The 18,167-nt window shown below is 45.6% G+C and overlaps 1 protein-coding gene across 1 annotated transcript in view; it reads right to left on the bottom strand.

Moving 5' to 3' along the window:
• Positions 1–18,167, bottom strand: part of SLCO4A1 (solute carrier organic anion transporter family member 4A1) — a 414,240-nt gene that overhangs the window by 229,276 nt on the left and 166,797 nt on the right. The window contains exon 5 of the mRNA XM_069243161.1: positions 6,789–6,900. Within this exon, the coding sequence (XP_069099262.1) occupies positions 6,789–6,900 (112 nt within the window). The remainder of the gene's footprint in view (positions 1–6,788; positions 6,901–18,167) is intronic.

Below are 18,167 nucleotides of genomic sequence, written 5' to 3'. Positions count from 1 at the left end.
CGCTCATGGCGGCGGTGGCGCTTTGAATCGGCTCGCTTATGTCAACTGTTTTACTTTTTATTTTCAGTTTGTGTGGCAAGAAAAGTCCAGTTAGGAATTTACAACACTAATAGCCCTGACTCAAGCAAACGCGAGACCCATTGCATTGCAAATGCTTGTTGAGTCTTGGCAGGTGGATTGCTGTTGTAGGTAAATTTACATAGAAGATAAAGTACCAGAAGCAACCATACTAAGAGGGCCTTGAAATCATCACTTCCTGTTTGTTCAGGTAGTAGTCATTCTCTAGTGTTCAAAATAACTTTAAGCAAAGGTGAACTAACATCAGATCTAGTATGCTTATGTGATACAACAACTGAAACTGCAGCTCAGTAAAGCAAACTGCTTGTCAACGTAGAGAGGCATCAATCAGTATGGTTTGACATGGAAGCGGCTGCTAGAATGGAAATGTTTTATTAATGCTTTTTTTAATACAAAGCAATCATTTATTGTGATGTAGTCTACAATTTTAGCACTGTCATGTGTAAACAAACATTGGCGAGGCCAATAGGCCTCACTTTTATATGAGTGCCAGGCTACTGACTTTGTCAATGGGACACACCCGGAACGACGACGACGAAACCACAAAGCAGTGAAAAACGAAAGCGAAACAACGCTTTAGTTTTCCACGGCTTCCCAGGTTTTGGTACCTTAACCACGCATGTCTGAACCACGTACATGCGTGGTTAAGGTACAGAAGAAGGGAGTCGGAGTTGACGCAGTAAAGGAGGAGGTAAGTTGGGCTGGGACTGGGGCTGTTTTTTTTGGGAGGGATGGGGTGGGGGGCTTGGGGTAATTAGGGTTTGGGGGGGTCAGGGTTTAGGTTTAAGGGTTGGGTTGGGGGGGTTGGGTGTTTAGGTTTTAGGGGCGGGGGCTGGGACTCGGGTATTTTTTGTTTTTGGGGTGGGGTGGGGGCTGGGGGTAATTAGGGTTTGGGGGGAGGGGTTTAAGTTTAAGGGGTGGGTTGGGGTGGTTTAGGTTTTAGGGGAGGGGGTTGGGGTTCTGGTAATTTTGGGTGTGGGGGTTCGGGTAGTTGTGGGGATGGGGGGTCGTGGTAATTTTGGGGGTTAGGGGGCTAGGGGGGGAAGCATGCTGGAACCATGCATGCTGATCGCTAATGCCTTTACAAGGAATGCGTTTACAACAGTAAAATCGTTGTAAACACATTTGTGGTAAAGGCACTAGTGGTTAGAACAAGGTCGTTGTTCCGACCTTGTTGTTGAGCCACGGGTGCTTGAAGCACCCGTGGTTCCGACATATAACCTTGTCAATTCTTTTTTCTAAATTGTTATTTTAAAAAATGGAAGTACTGGAGACAGAGTAGACATATTCATTACTCTATCGAAATTGAACACTGAGGGCCCGATCCACAAAGGTAAACTTAGACCTGAGGTCTAAGTTTAGACCTGAAGTTCCAAATATAGACCTGAAGTCTAAGGCCCCAATTCACATGTAAATTTAGACTTTGGGTCTAAGTTTACGAATTGGGCCCTTAGATTTCAGGTCGAAACTTAGACTTCTGGTCTAAGTTTGCCTTTGTGAATTGGGCTCTTAATGCTGTAATTTGATTATTTACACTGCAGGGTTTGTTAGTCAAATACTTTTGCAGCCAGGAAACTGAACAGAATTTTAAAAAACTTTTGCTTGTGATCCAGCTTGAAACTAACAAAGATGGCCAGTTGCAGACACTTAAAACAACGAAACCGCTGTGTTGACTGTGTTACGCAGTCAAAAAGGAACTGTCAGGCAAAAGCATTCCAAGGACTAATTAATTTTCCAAGCAACTCTGAACTGCATCTGCCCTTCTGGTTTTCTACAGAAGCCCAGGGAGCAGCTTTCTGGGCCTCTGGTGGAAGATGAATCTCCTTTTTGGGGGTGACAGAAGCTGCCTGTCTGTCCAGAGCCATAAAAGTTGCCTGTGTGTGCCCAGGGCTGGGTTTTGATGCAACCTGTGAAACACAGGAAGTAAAACAAACACATTCTGATATGGTCTGCTCTTAAATCAAATCCCTGCAAAAATATACATTTTGCTTTTCTTTTGCAGATGGCATGTGAGAGGACTGGAGAGCAACACCAAGTGTGCGGGCATGTGAGAGGGACACTGAACTAGGAAAAGAGAATAGGAAAACACATGCATTCCAATAGAGTTCTGAAAGAAAAAAGTAGTTCTCTTAGGTGAGCCATTAAAGGATACAAGCCATCCAGTCAGAAGGATAGTAAGGAGGATCTGCTGTAAGGTAAGCCATCGAATACGCTAACAAATTAGTGTGACGACAATAAAGTCAACCAATGGTAAGCAAAAGAAGGGGTCTAAGCCCACTGGAAGTATTTGTCCAAAAGAGGTATTTCACAAACAAGCAGCTAAAAGCTGTCTAGTAGGGGAGACTTAAAAATAATATACTGTATTTTGAGTTATTTTCAGATGACTTATCATACATACCAGTTGCAACATTTCTGAATGAATGCTGAATACAGAAAGAAATTTAAAAAACGTGTCAAAGAAACGTAAGCATAATTCAATGGTGAGGGGGCACAGAAATACAAGTGGCGTAACTTGGTCAGTAAGATTGTGGGGTGAGGGGAGGAGGGATTTCTCAACACTTAGGCTGGCACTTAGGGCCTCATTACAACATTGGCGGGCGGCTACCGCACTCCTGCGGTGCCCATTTGGACATCCCCGCTGGGCCCCGGAAACCAAGCGGGGATGTGGGCCGCAACATGGGAGCCGGCTCCAAATGTCAGGGGCCCCACGACTCCCCGTACCGCCAGCCTTTTCCTGGTGGTTCAGACCGCCAGAAAAAGGCTGGCGGTCGGGGACTCGGAATCCCCTGGGCAGCGCTGCAAGCAGCGCTGCCCTGGCAGATTACAACTGCCGGGGCCATTGTGGCGGAAAACCGCCGGCCCCGGCGGTGCGACCGCGTCGAAATACGCCGGGAGGCACCGCCAGCCTGTTGGCGGTGCTCCCGTCATTTTGGCCCTGGCGTTGTAATACCGCCAGGGTCATAATGACCACCATAATGTTAAAATGCATTATACGACATGCGGGAGCATGAGAGTGTCTTAAGGGGCAGCGGAAAGGGAGAGGAATGTTGATTGGCAGAGATTGGGAGAGGAATGTTGATTGGTAAGGGTACTAAGAGAAAAAACGCACACTATTTTGTGAAATAACCAACCCTTTTTAAGTCTTTCCAAACAACAAGAGGGAGAGAGTGTGCATGCGATTTTGTCTGTGTTTGTAAAAACTGCAGGTAAAATCCAAAAGACATCGCATCATTCCTGACTGAAAGCGCCTGTACCCAACTATTTGTCACAAAATACAATTATTATGAGGGAGTAGCACCCCAAACAACTCCCTGAAGCTATGCCCCTGAGAAACTCTTAAATATATGCTCTCTTTCTTTGTGCAAAGACTGCAAATGTGTGACTTAAAGATTTCCATGTGCTGACTTGATTGGTCCTATATACTCTTGTACAGAGATCTCATATGAAGCTTGACAATTGCTACATATAAAAGAAGCCACTGAGTTTTGACGTGAAGTTGGGTGTGATTTTATGTGAAGGACTAGACACTTCTTGTAATTGAAAATGTGCCTCTCCTTTGAAATATAAAGTTTTGCTTGGTTTGTGTCTCTTCTTGCTACTAAATGGTGAATATTTTGCAGCAGGGAAGCTGTAGACTATGGAACCTGATGGGGAAAACCAGACTGGGTTGTCAGTGATGCATGAAGGACTTTATTTCAGAGAGGGAGCCAGAGAGGAAGCAGATCCCCAGCAGTGCTGAGACTCACAACCAGACATCAGTAAACTATGACTTTTTTAGAGGGGCTTTCTTTTTCTGTGAGGCAAAATTTGATGTAACTGCTTGGGGCAATCATCATCAAGAAACAATTCCATGTGTGTTTCCATCGACTGTCAAATTATGAATCATCTCCATAGCCCTGGGGAATTACCACTCATTGGAATAGCTTTATACTGCTCACGTTTTCACCACCCCAAACAAGCCCGTCTGCACCACGAAATAGGGACGTACCTACAAGAAGGGCCAATTTAAATCTTGATTATGTGGCCAAGGCGTTTTCTGCGTACATATGAATTTGCCACACTATCAAACATTTTTACTTCAAACTAAACAAACTGTTAAAATGCTGCACACATACTGCAATACTGCGCCAGACCCTCTTTTAGGAAGTGTAGGTGGGCTTCTTTCAGATGCTGACTACTGTAATCATCCATTTAATGAGGTGACAATGATTCCAACAAAGAGAGAACATCCCGATTTGAGGAAATGGGGCAGGGGCTTTTGCTTGCAACAGGAAACACAAATATTATTTACTTAAAAGTAATTCAAACAGGGTGGATCGAATAATTCCTTGATCATATTTTTTTTTAGAATTATCACAAATTCATGTTCACATCATTGATACTATTCTCAAAGCATGCAATTATTTCAAATAGGTAAGGAGGGTGACACCTCTTTTCATGGGCTCGTGTTTTTAATTATAAAGTACATTTAGTGGCGCACTAAACATTAAATAGGAGATGTATAATAACGTAGTACGTAGTTGCTTTTTAATGGAAAGAGGCGCTGTGTTGCACAACTGCTGCATAGTATACCTGTTTATGCTCCATAGTATATAGTCAACACTGGAGCATAATTTGGTCCCCCACTGCTGCATAATTCCACTTGCCCTGCATTGGTTGCAACTTCATTCATATGTTCCAACTTCAACATCTATGCCTAACAATTGTGCAATATTGGACAGATTTATTCCCTCAATGCATCTTTTCACTTACATTCACAATATGATGTCTTCATTTACTTGGGCTAGCCTGCTCATTTATACTCCTAGTCGTACGGCAAAGACGCTTGTCTAACAGTGGGTCAGTACTAGTCAAATATTGAGCGATACAGAATAATGCGATAGATTTTTGTATAACACTTTCACACGCTAAGGTCCACAGCAGACTCCCGTCTATTACCCCATCATGTTTTGTTGTCGCTTCATTTAACTAGAAGTTTTTTTTTAAGCCCAGCCCTATGGTGTTTTAAGTTCCCTTTCCAGATGGAAAGAACATGTTGTGACCCCTTCACATAACTAAGCAGACCACTCCCTCATATCCTGCCGTGCTGCATACACTTCACTATGACAAGGAAACACTCTGCTAACCGAATAACCTACCCCAGCCCTCAAATCTCTGGAAAGCCACCTCTTGCCACTCTGCGCTATCATGTGGCTCCCACAGCGTGTCTATACGCCACACACGTCCTAAGGTACTGAAGGCGGGCCTAGAAAAATTCAGTGTCCATTTAAGGCAATGCACAAAGAGGTGATGGGATCCCTTAATACCAGATGAATGAAGTTAGGTAATAAAGAGGCCTGTGTGCCTGGGGTCCTAGCTATATAGAGAGTAGGGTGCATGTATTTGATGGACTACACTTGCACAAGTGAAGTTTAGTCAAGCAGAAAAGGGTAGCACTGCAGGTTTCACCAGAGGACTGGTGTGATGTGAAAGAAACAACGTATTCTCCAGGAAACCACTTGGAAAGACAACAGACAAAGCTGTCATTCATAGACATATTACGTAACCAGTACTTACTTTAGAAAGACTCATTAAGCCAATAAGGCTTTTTAAATTGTATTGGGTTGTGCTGCAAAGTTCGTCTCATTGGGTCCAGAACCTACAGATGTGCCTTGCTGCCTTTTTTTCCAGAGGTTCTATAGAAATATAGGGACGACTCTGAGCGTCTAGACCAAATGTGTCCTAAAAATTAACCCCAGCTGTCACCGGGCTCTGGCCCTGACTGAGCAACACGCATGTGGGGTTCTCTGGAGAATCCACCCGAGCAGCGTGCTTCAAGTGATACATGGCTAGGAAAGTGCTAGGCCTAAAACATCCTGTGGAAGTTTCATACATGAGCCTCTAGTCCTCTGTCCTTTTGAGAGCAAGACCACCAAGACAAAGGAGTAAACATCCAACTCTTCCTCTATTCGACTCCCATTTAGTCTGAAGATACACAGATAAATGTATCCAATAGGGAGAGGCTGAATGGGGGGCTCTCACTACAGACACTGTTGCAAAGAGGTTCAGTGCCTCCCAGGGGCTCACCAGGGTTTGCCCTAGTATCTCTCCTCTAGTGGTCCATGATCTTTAACTCTGTTAGATCTTAAAGTATTCCACTGTTAACCAATTTTAACCTTCTCTCTGATGCTCCTTACTGCCTTCTGCTGCCCCCGTTACCTCCACCACTCTCAGACCTATAACAGCAACAATGTAAACACTGCTACGTCCAGTAAGATACTGGCATTTTTGGGAAGCTACTCCACCTGCAAAGCAATTTTCTCACTCATGACATCTCCTATTGATTCTCCTGGTTACTCTTTTCCACCACCCTTGTTTAAGGAGGAGAAATAAAGTACTATATAACTAAGCAATAAAACATCACTTTACAGACGGTAGTCCGAAGCAGAATGGATGGCTATGTACCTGCAGGCACAGCCATTTTGCCTATATTCCTTCTGGAACTACCAAGCTACTTTTGTGACTCTAACTATTTATAGGAAGAAGGGATTTTCAATGTGGAAGCTCTTTGAAATGTTTCTTCCTAAGCCAAAAGCTGTAAAGGTGGCAGAAACAATTCACTCATGAGCAAAGAACAAAGAGTCACTAAATGAGTTAATGATTCTGATGAATGAGTTTCAACATCTTTAGAAAGAGACATTTCCTCAATTTATAACTTAATTGCCACTTACTGAGGTAGGTCTTTAACGGTCATTCCAAAGTCTGGATCAGAAGCAGTTTTGTGGCTTCCATCCTTTAACTGATGAGCTTCAGACACCCGCATAACCACATAGCGCTGGGTCCCTGCAATGACAAACCAATACAAAATAATACCACAGGGTGCAAAGAGGAACAGACAGACCTACCACATACAAAGCAGTACATGGGATTCTAAAATACAATACCAGGAATTTATATTGTGGACTCTTTTTTTAATAAATATTTTTATTAAGTTTTGAAAAACAGCATCAAAGTGTCGCATATAGGCGTCTGTATCACAACAAATAACATGAGGAGGGGGTATCCATTCTCCCAAATGTAATACAATACACAATAGAAAAGCAGTGAACAAACATTGTCGATCACATAGTAGACAATATCAATTCTTGATGAGGAAAACAGTAGTCTCAGTGTCCAGAACATCATGGTTAAAGTATCTGATCGAGCACCCCCATATTTCCATAAAGTTGCGTGGGAAGCCTCTACTCTGGTACGTGGCCCGCTCAGCCGCCATACACTGGTCGATTCCCCTTTTACATTCCCCCAGGGTTGGGTCCCCAATGTTTGGTGAGGTCTTGTTTTGCAATCATCGATCCCAGATTACAAAGCAGCCATTTTACCTGAGGAAGGTCTACCTCAGTGGGGATACCAAGGAAGATATATTTGGGATCGGTCGGGATACTCGCCTGTACCACCCTACCCAGTTCCTTAAGGATCAGTTGCCAAAAGGAGTGTATACCGGGGCATGTCCATAATGAGTGGATGATGTGACCCCCATTCCCCAGCAGCGTAGGCACAGCTCTTTCCAATTTATTGACGTGCGTCCTATCATAATAAATTCTATGTAGGATTTTGAGTTGGATAACTTGTGGCAGTGATCAGATCCCAACTTCCCTGGGGAACATTAGGGCAGCCTCCCAATCTGGATCATCCATTTCACCTACTTCGGTCTCCCATTTGTGCCTTAATTTCTATAAGTGTCTGGTATATTGTTATTTATAGTTTTATATATAAATGACTCTGCCTTTTCTGTTATTTCAACCAATAAAAGTCATCCTTCTAAAGATGAGTATTCCAGCAGGACTGCTTCTATTGTTTCCACCCCCACAGCTGTGCTTAAACTAAAGGTATTTAAAATATTGTGTAGCGGAGAGTTGGAACTCACTTTAGAGGGGTGAAAAGGACATTAGGGCACCCTCTTTCAATACGTGACCCACTTTAGAAATAAATATATTATCCCAAGTCTTGAACCCCTTCTGTATTCCAAGTTTTTCTGAGTGATCCCCTGTCCTTAATGGGGATTCCTGAGTTATGGTATTGGCCAATTTTATGCATTTGTTTGCTTTATGCCATGCAAGGATTGTTGCTTGGGGAGCTATTAGTAGTGTCCCTGTCCCTTTACCCCCATAAAGGTAATGGAGATAAGAGCGACAGAGGAACTTTTTTTTCCAGTGTGTCTGTGGGGTGTTCCCTGTCTGTGTGTTTCCATTCATCTAGAGTGAGAAGATGGGTGGCCCAATAATATGCCCTAATGTCTGAGTGCGCTATGCCTCCATTGTATACATTTCGCTGCAGTGTGTGGAGGGCTTTTCTGGGGTGTGCCTCATTCCATAACAGTTTCCAGATCTCCTCTTCAATTTAAGTACAAATCACTAGGGCATACAAAACGTTCGATAATCATTTTGAACACTGCCGCTCTACCTAGTATTGTGAGAGGCAAGGCCTATCAGTGGGCTGCATCCATTTGAAAAATTGTTAGTATGGTTTTAACACTGAGGATTATACTCCTCTCTTGGTCTAACATAACATAAATACCTAGGTATCCTCTGCTACCCACATTCTTCCCGCAAGACTCACCAAATCATCATTTGTAGTTACTGGATACAGCTGTCATCCGAGTACAGCAAGATTTTTTCCTCGTCAATCGAGGATCCTTCCACCCTGAATCCTCTGATGTTTGGGTGCTCACGGACTAGACATGCTAGGGGGTTCCAGTGATATTATGCACTCTTAATCCTCCCAAGAACAATCCACAGCTGGTGACTCTTGCTCTCTTTGACACAAAAACATAAGATCTCTCACTACTCCCTGTTTTATGAAGTCAATGCTTCGCAGATCATTCTCCATCAATGATCTGAGAATCTTAAATGCCCTCATTCTTCATACCAATGTTCCTTTCTTCTCAAAGTTTTAAAACCCTTTGTAAAGATGTGCTCCTTCAGAAATATTTACACCTGGCTGTTTCTTTTTATTACCTCCTCTCTAGTCTTCCTCACCACTCCATTACACAATGAGCTTAGGCTCCTTCCACAGAACCCTCCAAGCAAAACAAAAAGTTCTAGCTACTCCCATTTATCCTTCCTCAATATGGACGACTTCCTCTTACTTTGCCCCTGCTCACAAAAGGAAGTCGTACCCTCCCCACTTAATGTTTTTTAGTTCTGCGGAGCAGACTCTTCAAGCAAGTTACAGATGTGTCAGAAGTTGAAGGAGGTCCTGCAACATATTGAGAAACAACATGGCATTTACAGATACTCCTGAGGCAGAGGAATCTGAAGATTGTTTTCTGCAGTATAAAGAGAGAGATCCAGATTCACTATCTATGCATGCATTCACTAAGAAGGTAGTTTAGAATAAGAGGCAGGACATTGTCAAGACCGCTTTTCAACATAATATTGTGACAAAATATGCCATTCATGAATTTTCTAAGAACTTTCCTCTAACAGTCAAGGTCAATTCTTTGATGGCTGTGTAGTTGTCCAAAAGTACCACTATTTCAGAGGATGCCACTACTTCACATCCTGTGCACAAGAGAGTGGACACTCCTGTTAAACAATCATATGCAGCTGCTAATTTTTCTATTGGTATCCATATATTTGTTATAAACAATTCAGTCACTTCAAGATATTTGGGGTCTTGTGGAACTGATGGAAAAGAGAGCAGATATTACTTTGACTCTAGCGACCATAGCACAACATGCCAGGATACTGTCAGACATCTCGTATGATACTTTGAATGCAGCAGCTGCAACAGCAGGAGCTGGGGTTCAAGTCAGACTGCAAGTCTGGTTGCAGAACTGAAAGGCTTACGCAGCACAATAGGTCATTTGATGAAAATCCCCTTTGCAGGCATGAAATTGTTTGGTTCTCCCCTGGAAGAGATGTGGTAGAGGATAGTAAGCTCTTAAAACCAACAAGACCATCTAGAGGGAGTTTCTTAGATGGTGAGAGAGCTTTTGGCCAATCAGTTCAAACGAAGAACAGCCAGCCGTTTCGAGGAAGGGGAGACAGCTTGGGTGTTCCTTCAACAGATAAATCCCAATATCAGTGGTCAGATGGAGGTGCTCAACAGCAGGTGAAGTCCTGACTAACTGTGCAACAACAGCAGGCTCATTCTGGTTGGGGATTGCATATTATTATTACTGACAATTGGAAAGCTTCAATATCAGACCAATGGGTGTTGAAGATCATAGAGGAACACAATAACTTTCGATTCTATGCCCCCAGAGTGTTTTCAGCACACTTCTCTTCCATCTGAGAGAATAAAAAACGCAGCTCTGTTGGATGGTATTCAGAGCATGCTTTCCAAAAGGGCAATAAGAGTTGTTCCTCATTACCAGAGAGGTTGGAGAGTATATTTCATTCTCTTCCTGGTCCGGAAGGCCTCAAGGGATTTTTGACAAATGATGGATTTGAAGGAGGTCAACGATTACATCCCTCATCTGAAGTTCAAGATGATCTCACTACAGGAGATTCTTCCGTTCTTGAACAAGGGGGATGTTGTGGCATCCCTACGTCTTTTGGATGCATATCTTCATGTGCCAGCATATCTCACATCCCACATGGTATCAAACTTCTCAGCACAATAAATGCACACTGATGCCAGTGTACATTTTATTGTGAAATACACCCGAGAGGGCACCTTAGAGGTGCCCCCTGAAACCTTAACCAACTACCTGGCTGGTTTTAGCAGCCTGCCGCACTCGAGACATGTTGCTGGCCACATGGGGAGAGTGCCTTTGTCACTCTGTGGCTAGTAACAAAGCCTGCACTGGGAGGAGATGCTATCACCTCCCCCAGGCAGGAGCTGTAACACCTGGCGGTGAGCCTCAAAGGCTCACCCCCTTTGTTCCAGCACCACAGGGCATTCCAGCTAGTGGAGTTGCCCGCCCCCTCCGGCCACGGCCCCACTTTTGGCGGCAAGGCCGGAGGGGATAATGAGAAAAACAAGGAGGAGTCACTGGCCAGTCAGGACAGCCCCTAAGGCAACCTGAGCTGAAGTGACTCTGACTTTTAGGAATCCTCCATCTTGCAGATGGAGGATCCCCCCAATAGGGATAGGAATGTGACCCCCTTCCCTTGGGAGGAGGCACAAAGAGGGTGTAGCCACCCTTAGGGCTAGTAGCCATTGGCTACTGCCCTCCCTGACCTAAACACACCCCTAAATCCTGTATTTAGGGGCTCCCCTGAACCTAGGAAATCAGATTCCTGCAACTTACGAAGAAGAGGACTGCTGAGCTGAAAAACCCCTGCAGAGAAGACGGAGACACCAACTGCTTTGGCCCCAGCCCTACCGGCCTGTCTCCCTCCTTCAGAAGAAAACTGCTCCAGCGACGCTTTCCCCAGGACCAGCGACCTCTGAATCCTCAGAGGACTGCCCTGCTTCCAAAAGACCAAGAAACTCCCGAGAACAGCGGCCCTGTTCAACAAAGACTGCAACTTTGTTTCCAGAGGAGCAGATTTAAAGACCCCTGCAATCCCCGCAAGAAGCTTGAGACTTGCAACTCTGCACCCGGCGACCCCGACTCGACTGGTGGAGAAACAACGCTACAGGGAGGACCCCCCGGCGACTCAGAGACTGTGAGTAACCAAAGTTGTCCCCCCTGAGCCCCCACAGCAACGCCTGCAGAGGGAATCCCGAGGCTCCCCCTGACCGCGATTGTCTGAGTCCAAAATCCCGACGCCTGGAAAAGACCCTGCACCCGCAGCCCCCAGGACCTGAAGGATCGGAACTCCAGTGCAGGAGTGACCCCCAGGAGGCCCTCTCCCTTGCCCAGGTGGTGGCTACCCCGAGGAGCCCCCCCCCTTGCCTGCCTGCATCGCTAGAGAGACCCCTTGGTCTCCCATTGAAACCTATTGAAAACCCGACGCTTGTTTGCACACTGCACCCGGCCGCCCCCGCGCTGGTGAGGGTGTACTTTCTGTGCTGACTTGTGTCCCCCCTGGTGCCCTACAAAACCCCCCTGGTCTGCCCTCCGAAGACGCGGGTACTTACCTGCTGGCAGACTGGAACCGGGGCACCCCCTTCTCCATTGAAGCCTATGTGTTTTGGGCACCACTTTGAACTCTGCACCTGACCGGCCCTGAGCTGCTGGTGTGGTGACTTTGGGGTTGCTCTGAACCCCCAACGGTGGGCTACCTTGGACCCCAATTTGAACCCCGTAGGTGGTTTACTTACCTGCAAGAACTAACAATAACTTACCTCCCCTAGGAACTGTGAAAATTGCACTGTGTCCACTTTTAAAATAGCTAAATGTGTTTTATGTAAAAAGTATATATGTTATTGTGATTATTCAAAGTTCCTAAAGTACTCACCTGCAATACCTTTCAAATGAGATATTACATGTAGAATATGAACCTGTGGTTCTTAAAATAAACTAAGAAAAGATATTTTTCTATAACAAAACCTATTGGCTGGATTTGTCTCTGAGTGTGTGTACCTCATTTATTGTCTATGTGTATGTACAACAAATGCTTAACACTACTCCTTTGATAAGCCTACTGCTCGACCACACTACCACAAAATAGAGCATTAGTATTATCTCTTTTTGCCACTATCTTACCTCTAAGGGGAACCCTTGGACTCTGTGCATACTATTCCTTACTTTGAAATAGTGCATACAGAGCCAACTTCCTACATTGGTGGATCAGCGGTGGGGTACAAGACTTTGCATTTGCTGGACTACTCAGCCAATACCTGATCACACGACAAATTCCAAAAATTGTCATTAGAAATTGATTTTTTGCAATTTGAACTATTTTTCTAAATTCTTAAAAGTCCTGCTAGGGCCTTGTGTTAGTCCCTGTTTAGCATTTCTTTTAGAGTTTAAGAGTTTTGTGAAAGTTTGAATTAGATTCTAGAACTAGTTTTAGATTCTTAAAAAGTATTCCAACTGTTAGAAACATAATGTCTAGTGCAGAGATTAATGTGGAGGAACTCGACCTCACACCTTACCTCCATCTTAAGATGAGGGAGCTAAGGTCACTCTGCAAAATAAAGAAAATAACAATGGGCCCCAGACCTTCCAAACTACAGCTCCAGGAGCTTTTGGCAGAGTTTGAAAAAGCCAACCCCTCTGAGGATGGCAACACAGAGGATGAAGATAGTGACTTGGAGGAAAATTCCCACCTACCAGTCCTAACTAGGGAGAACAGGGCCACTCCGGCCCTGTCTCCAAATATAATAGTCAGAGATGCTGCTTCCCTCACAGGAGGGACCAACATCTCTGAAATCACTGAGGATAACCCCAGTGAAGAGGACATCCAGTTAGCCAGGATGGCCAAAAGATTGGCTTTGGAAAGACAGATCCTAGCCATAGAAAGGGAAAGACAAGAGATGGGCCTAGGACCCATCAATGGTGGCAGCAACATAACTAGGGTCAGAGATTCTCCTGACATGTTGAAAATCCCTAAAGGGATTGTAACTAAATATGAAGATGGTGATGACATCACCAAATGGTTCACAGCTTTTGAGAGGGCTTGTGTAACCAGAAAAGTAAACAGATCTCACTGGGGTGCTCTCCTTTGGGAAATGTGCACTGGAAAGTGTAGGGATAGACTCCTCACACTCTCTGGAAAAGATGCAGAATCTTATGACCTCATGAAGGGAACCCTGATTGAGGGCTTTGGATTCTCCACTGAGGAGTATAGAATTAGATTCAGGGGGGCTCAAAAAACCTCGAGCCAGACCTGGGTTGATTTTGTGGACTACTCAGTGAAAACACTGGATGGTTGGATTCAAGGCAGTGGTGTTAATAATTATGATGGGCTGTACAATTTATTTGTGAAAGAACACCTGTTAAGTAATTGTTCAAATGATAAACTGCATCAGAATCTGGTAGACCTAGGACCAATTTCTCCCTAAGAATTGGGAAAGAAGGCGGACCATTGGGTCAAGACTAGGGTGACCAAGACTTCCACAGGGGGTGACCAAAAGAAAGGGGTCACAAAGCCTCCCCAGGGGAAAGGTGTTGAGACATCAAAAAACAAAAATAGTAAAGAGTCTTCTTCAGGCCACCAAAAACCTGCACAGGAGGGTGGGCCCAGAGCCTCTTCACAAAACAATTTTGGGTACAAGGGTAAAAACCTTGATCCCAAAAAGGCCTGGTGTCGTAGCTGTAATCAGCCTGGACACCAAACTGGAGACAAGGCCTGTCCCAAGAAAAGTACCACTTCTAACTCCACTCCAGCTAACACTGGAATGGCTAGTCTCCAAGTGGGATCAACAGTGTGCCCAGAGCAAATCAGGTGTCACACTGAAGCTACATTAGTCTCTGAGGGTGGGGTGGATTTAGCCACACTGGCTGCCTGGCCTCCTAATATGCAAAAATACAGGCAGCAGCTCTTAATTAATGGGACAAGTGTAGAAGGCCTGAGGGATACAGATGCCAGTGTCACTATGGTGACAGAGAAACTGGTTTCCCCCAGTCAATATCTGGCTGGACAAACTTATCCAGTCACCAATGCTGACAATCAAACTAAAGTACATCCCATGGCTATGGTAACTTTAGAGTGGGGAGGGGTCAATGGCCTGAAACAGGTGGTGGTCTCCTCAAATATCCCAGTAGACTGTTTGCTTGGAAATGACCTGGAGTCCTCAGCATGGGCTGAGGTAGAACTGAAAGCCCATGCAGCCATGCTGGGTATCCCTGAACTGGTGTGTGTCAAGACAAGGGCACAGTGCAAGGCTCAGGGTGAAAAAGTAGAGCTGGAGTCTGGAAAAAGGGCCTACCAAGAGGAAAGGAAAGTCAGCTGGGAAACCAGCTGCAACACAACAACAAAAAGAGAACCTCTCTTCTCATGAAGAAGTTCTGCCCTCTGAGGGAACTGAGCCTATGGAGTTAGAACCTTATCAGGTTTAGCTCTTAGGCCCAGGGGGACCCTCAAGGGAGCAGTTGTGTAAGGGGCAAGAAACCTGTCCCTCTCTTGAAGGCCGTAGGCAGCAAGCTGCTGAAGAGTCCAATGGCAAGAAAACTGGAACACATAGGGTCTATTGGGAAGATGGGCTCCTGTACACTGAGGCAAGAGATCCCAAACCTGGTGCCACTAGGAGAGTGGTAGTGCCTCAGGCGTTCAGAGAGTTCATACTGACCTTAGCCCATGATATTACCCTTGCTGGGCATTTGGGACAAACCAAGACGTGGGAGAGACTAGTCAACCACTTCTACTGGCCCAATATGTCCCAGAAAGTTAAGGAGTTTTGTGTCTCCTGTACCACCTGTCAAGCCAGTGGTAAGACAGGTGGACATCCAAAGGCCCCCCTCATTCCCCTTCCAGTGGTGGGGGTCCCCTTTGAAAGAGTGGGTGTGGACATAGTGGGTCCACTTGAACCTCCCACAGTCTCAGGAAATATGTACATACTAGTAGTAGTGGATCATGCTACTAGGTATCCTGAAGCTATTCCCCTTAGGTCGACTACTGCCCCTGCAGTAGCCAAGGCCCTCATTGGTATCTTTACCAGAGTGGGCTTCCCTAAGGAGGTGGTGTCTGACAGAGGTACCAACTTCATGTCAGTATACCTGAAACACATGTGGAATGAGTGTGGAGTGACTTATAAATTCACTACACCCTATCATCCACAAACTAATGGCCTTGTTGAGAGATTCAACAAGACATTAAAAGGCATGATCATGGGGCTCCCAGAAAAACTCAAAAGGAGATGGGATGTCCTCTTGCCATGTCTGCTTTTCGCTTACAGAGAGGTGCCTCAGAAGGGAGTAGGGTTCTCATCCTTTGAACTTCTGTTTGGCCACCCTGTAAGGGGACCACTAGCTCTTGTGAAAGAAGGCTGGGAGAGACCTCTTCATGAGCCTAAACAAGACATAGTGGACTATGTACTTGGCCTTCGCTCAAGGATGGCAGAGTACATGGAAAAGGCAAGTAAAAACCTTGAGGCCAGCCAACAGCTCCAGAAGTTTTGGTATGACCAAAAGGCTGCACTGGTTGAATTTCAACCAGGGCAGAAAGTCTGGGTTCTGGATCCTGTGGCTCCCAGGGCACTCCAGGACAGATGGAGTGGTCCTTACCCAGTGCTAGAGAAGAAGAGTCAGGTCACCTACCTGGTGGACCTGGGCACTAGTAGGAGCCCCAAGAGGGTGATCCATGTGAACCGCCTTAAGCTCTTCCATGACAGGGCTGATGTGAATCTGTTGATGGTAACAGATGAGGATCAGGAAGCTGAGAGTGAACCTCTCCCTGATCTCCTCTCATCAAACCCTAAAGATGGTTCAGCAGATGGAGTGATCTATTCAGACACCCTCTCTGACCAACAGCAAGCTGACTGCAGGAAGATCCTGCAACAGTTTGCTGAGCTCTTTTCCCTAACCCCTGGTCAGACACACCTGTGTACCCATGATGTGGACACAGGAGACAGCATGCCTGTCAAAAACAAAATTTTCAGACAGTCTGACCAAGTTAAGGAAAGCATCAAGGTGGAAGTCCACAAGATGCTGGAATTGGGAGTAATTGAGCACTCTGACAGCCCCTGGGCTAGCCCAGTGGTCTTAGTCCCCAAACCTCACACCAAAGATGGAAAGAGAGAGATGAGGTTTTGTGTGGACTACACAGGACTTAATTCTGTCACCAAGACAGATGCCCATCCCATTCCTAGGGCTGATGAACTGATTGATAAATTAGGTGCTGCCAAATTCTTAAGTACCTTTGACTTAACAGCAGGGTACTGGCAAATCAAAATGGCACCTGGAGCAAAAGAAAAGACAGCATTCTCCACACCTGATGGGCATTATCAGTTTACTGTTATGCCCTTTGGTTTAAAGAATGCCCTGCCACCTTCCAAAGGTTGGTGAATCAAGTCCTTGCTGGTTTGGAGTCCTTTAGTGCAGCTTATCTTGATGATATTGCTGTCTTTAGCTCCAGCTGGCAGGATCACCTGAAGAAGGTTTTGAAGGCTCTGCAATCAGCAGGCCTCTCTATCAAGGCATCCAAATGCCAGATAGGGCAGGGAACTGTGGTTTACTTGGGACACCTTGTAGGTGGAGGCCAAGTTCAGCCACTCCAGCCCAAGATCCAGACTATTCTGGACTGGGCAGCTCCAAAATCCCAGACTCAAGTCAGGGCATTCCTTGGCTTGACTGGGTATTACAGGAGGTTTGTGAAGGGATATGGATCCATAGTGACAGCCCTCACAGAACTCACCTCCAAGAAAATGCCCAAGAAGGTAAACTGGACTGTAGAATGCCAACAGGCCTTTGACACCCTGAAACAAGCAATGTGCACAGCACCAGTTCTAAAAGCTCCAGATTACTCCAAGCAGTTCATTGTGCAGACAGATGCCTCTGAACATGGGATAGGGGCAGTTTTTTCCCAAACAAATGAAGATGGCCTTGACCAGCCTGTTGCTTTCATTAGCAGGAGGTTACTCCCCAGGGAGCAGCGTTGGAGTGCCATTGAGAGGGAGGCCTTTGCTGTGGTTTGGTCCCTGAAGAAGCCGAGACCATACCTCTTTGGTACTCACTTTGTAGTTCAAACTGACCACAGACCTCTCAGATGGCTGATGCAAATGAAAGGTGAAAATCCAAAACTGTTGAGGTGGTCCATCTCCCTACAGGGAATGGACTTTATAGTGGAACACAGACCTGGGACTGCCCATGCCAATGCAGATGGCTTTTCCAGGTTCTTCCACTTTGAAAATGAAGACTCTCTTGGGAAAGGTTAGTCTCATCCTCTTTCGTTTGGGGGGGGGGGTTGTGTAAGGAAATGCCTCCTTGGCATGGTTACACCCTGACTTTTTGCCTTTGCTGATGCTATGTTTTGAATTGAAAGTGTGCTGAGGCCTGCTAACCAGGCCCCAGCACCAGTGTTCTTTCCCTAACCTCTACTTTTGTTTTCACAATTGGCACACCCTGGCATCCAGGTAAGTCCCTTGTAACTGGTACCCCTGGTACCAAGGGCTCTGATGCCAGGGAAGGTCTCTAAGGGCTGCAGCATATCTTATGCCACCCTGGGGACCCCTCACTCAGCACAGACACACTGCTTGCCAGCTTGTGTGTGCTGGTGAGGACAAAACGAGTAAGTCAACATGGCACTCCCCTCAGGGTGCCATGCCAACCTCAC

Source organism: Pleurodeles waltl, chromosome 7 (assembly GCF_031143425.1).
Source record: "Pleurodeles waltl isolate 20211129_DDA chromosome 7, aPleWal1.hap1.20221129, whole genome shotgun sequence".
Classification (NCBI taxonomy): Eukaryota; Metazoa; Chordata; class Amphibia; order Caudata; family Salamandridae; genus Pleurodeles; species Pleurodeles waltl.
This window is presented reverse-complemented; position numbering and strand designations above follow the sequence as displayed.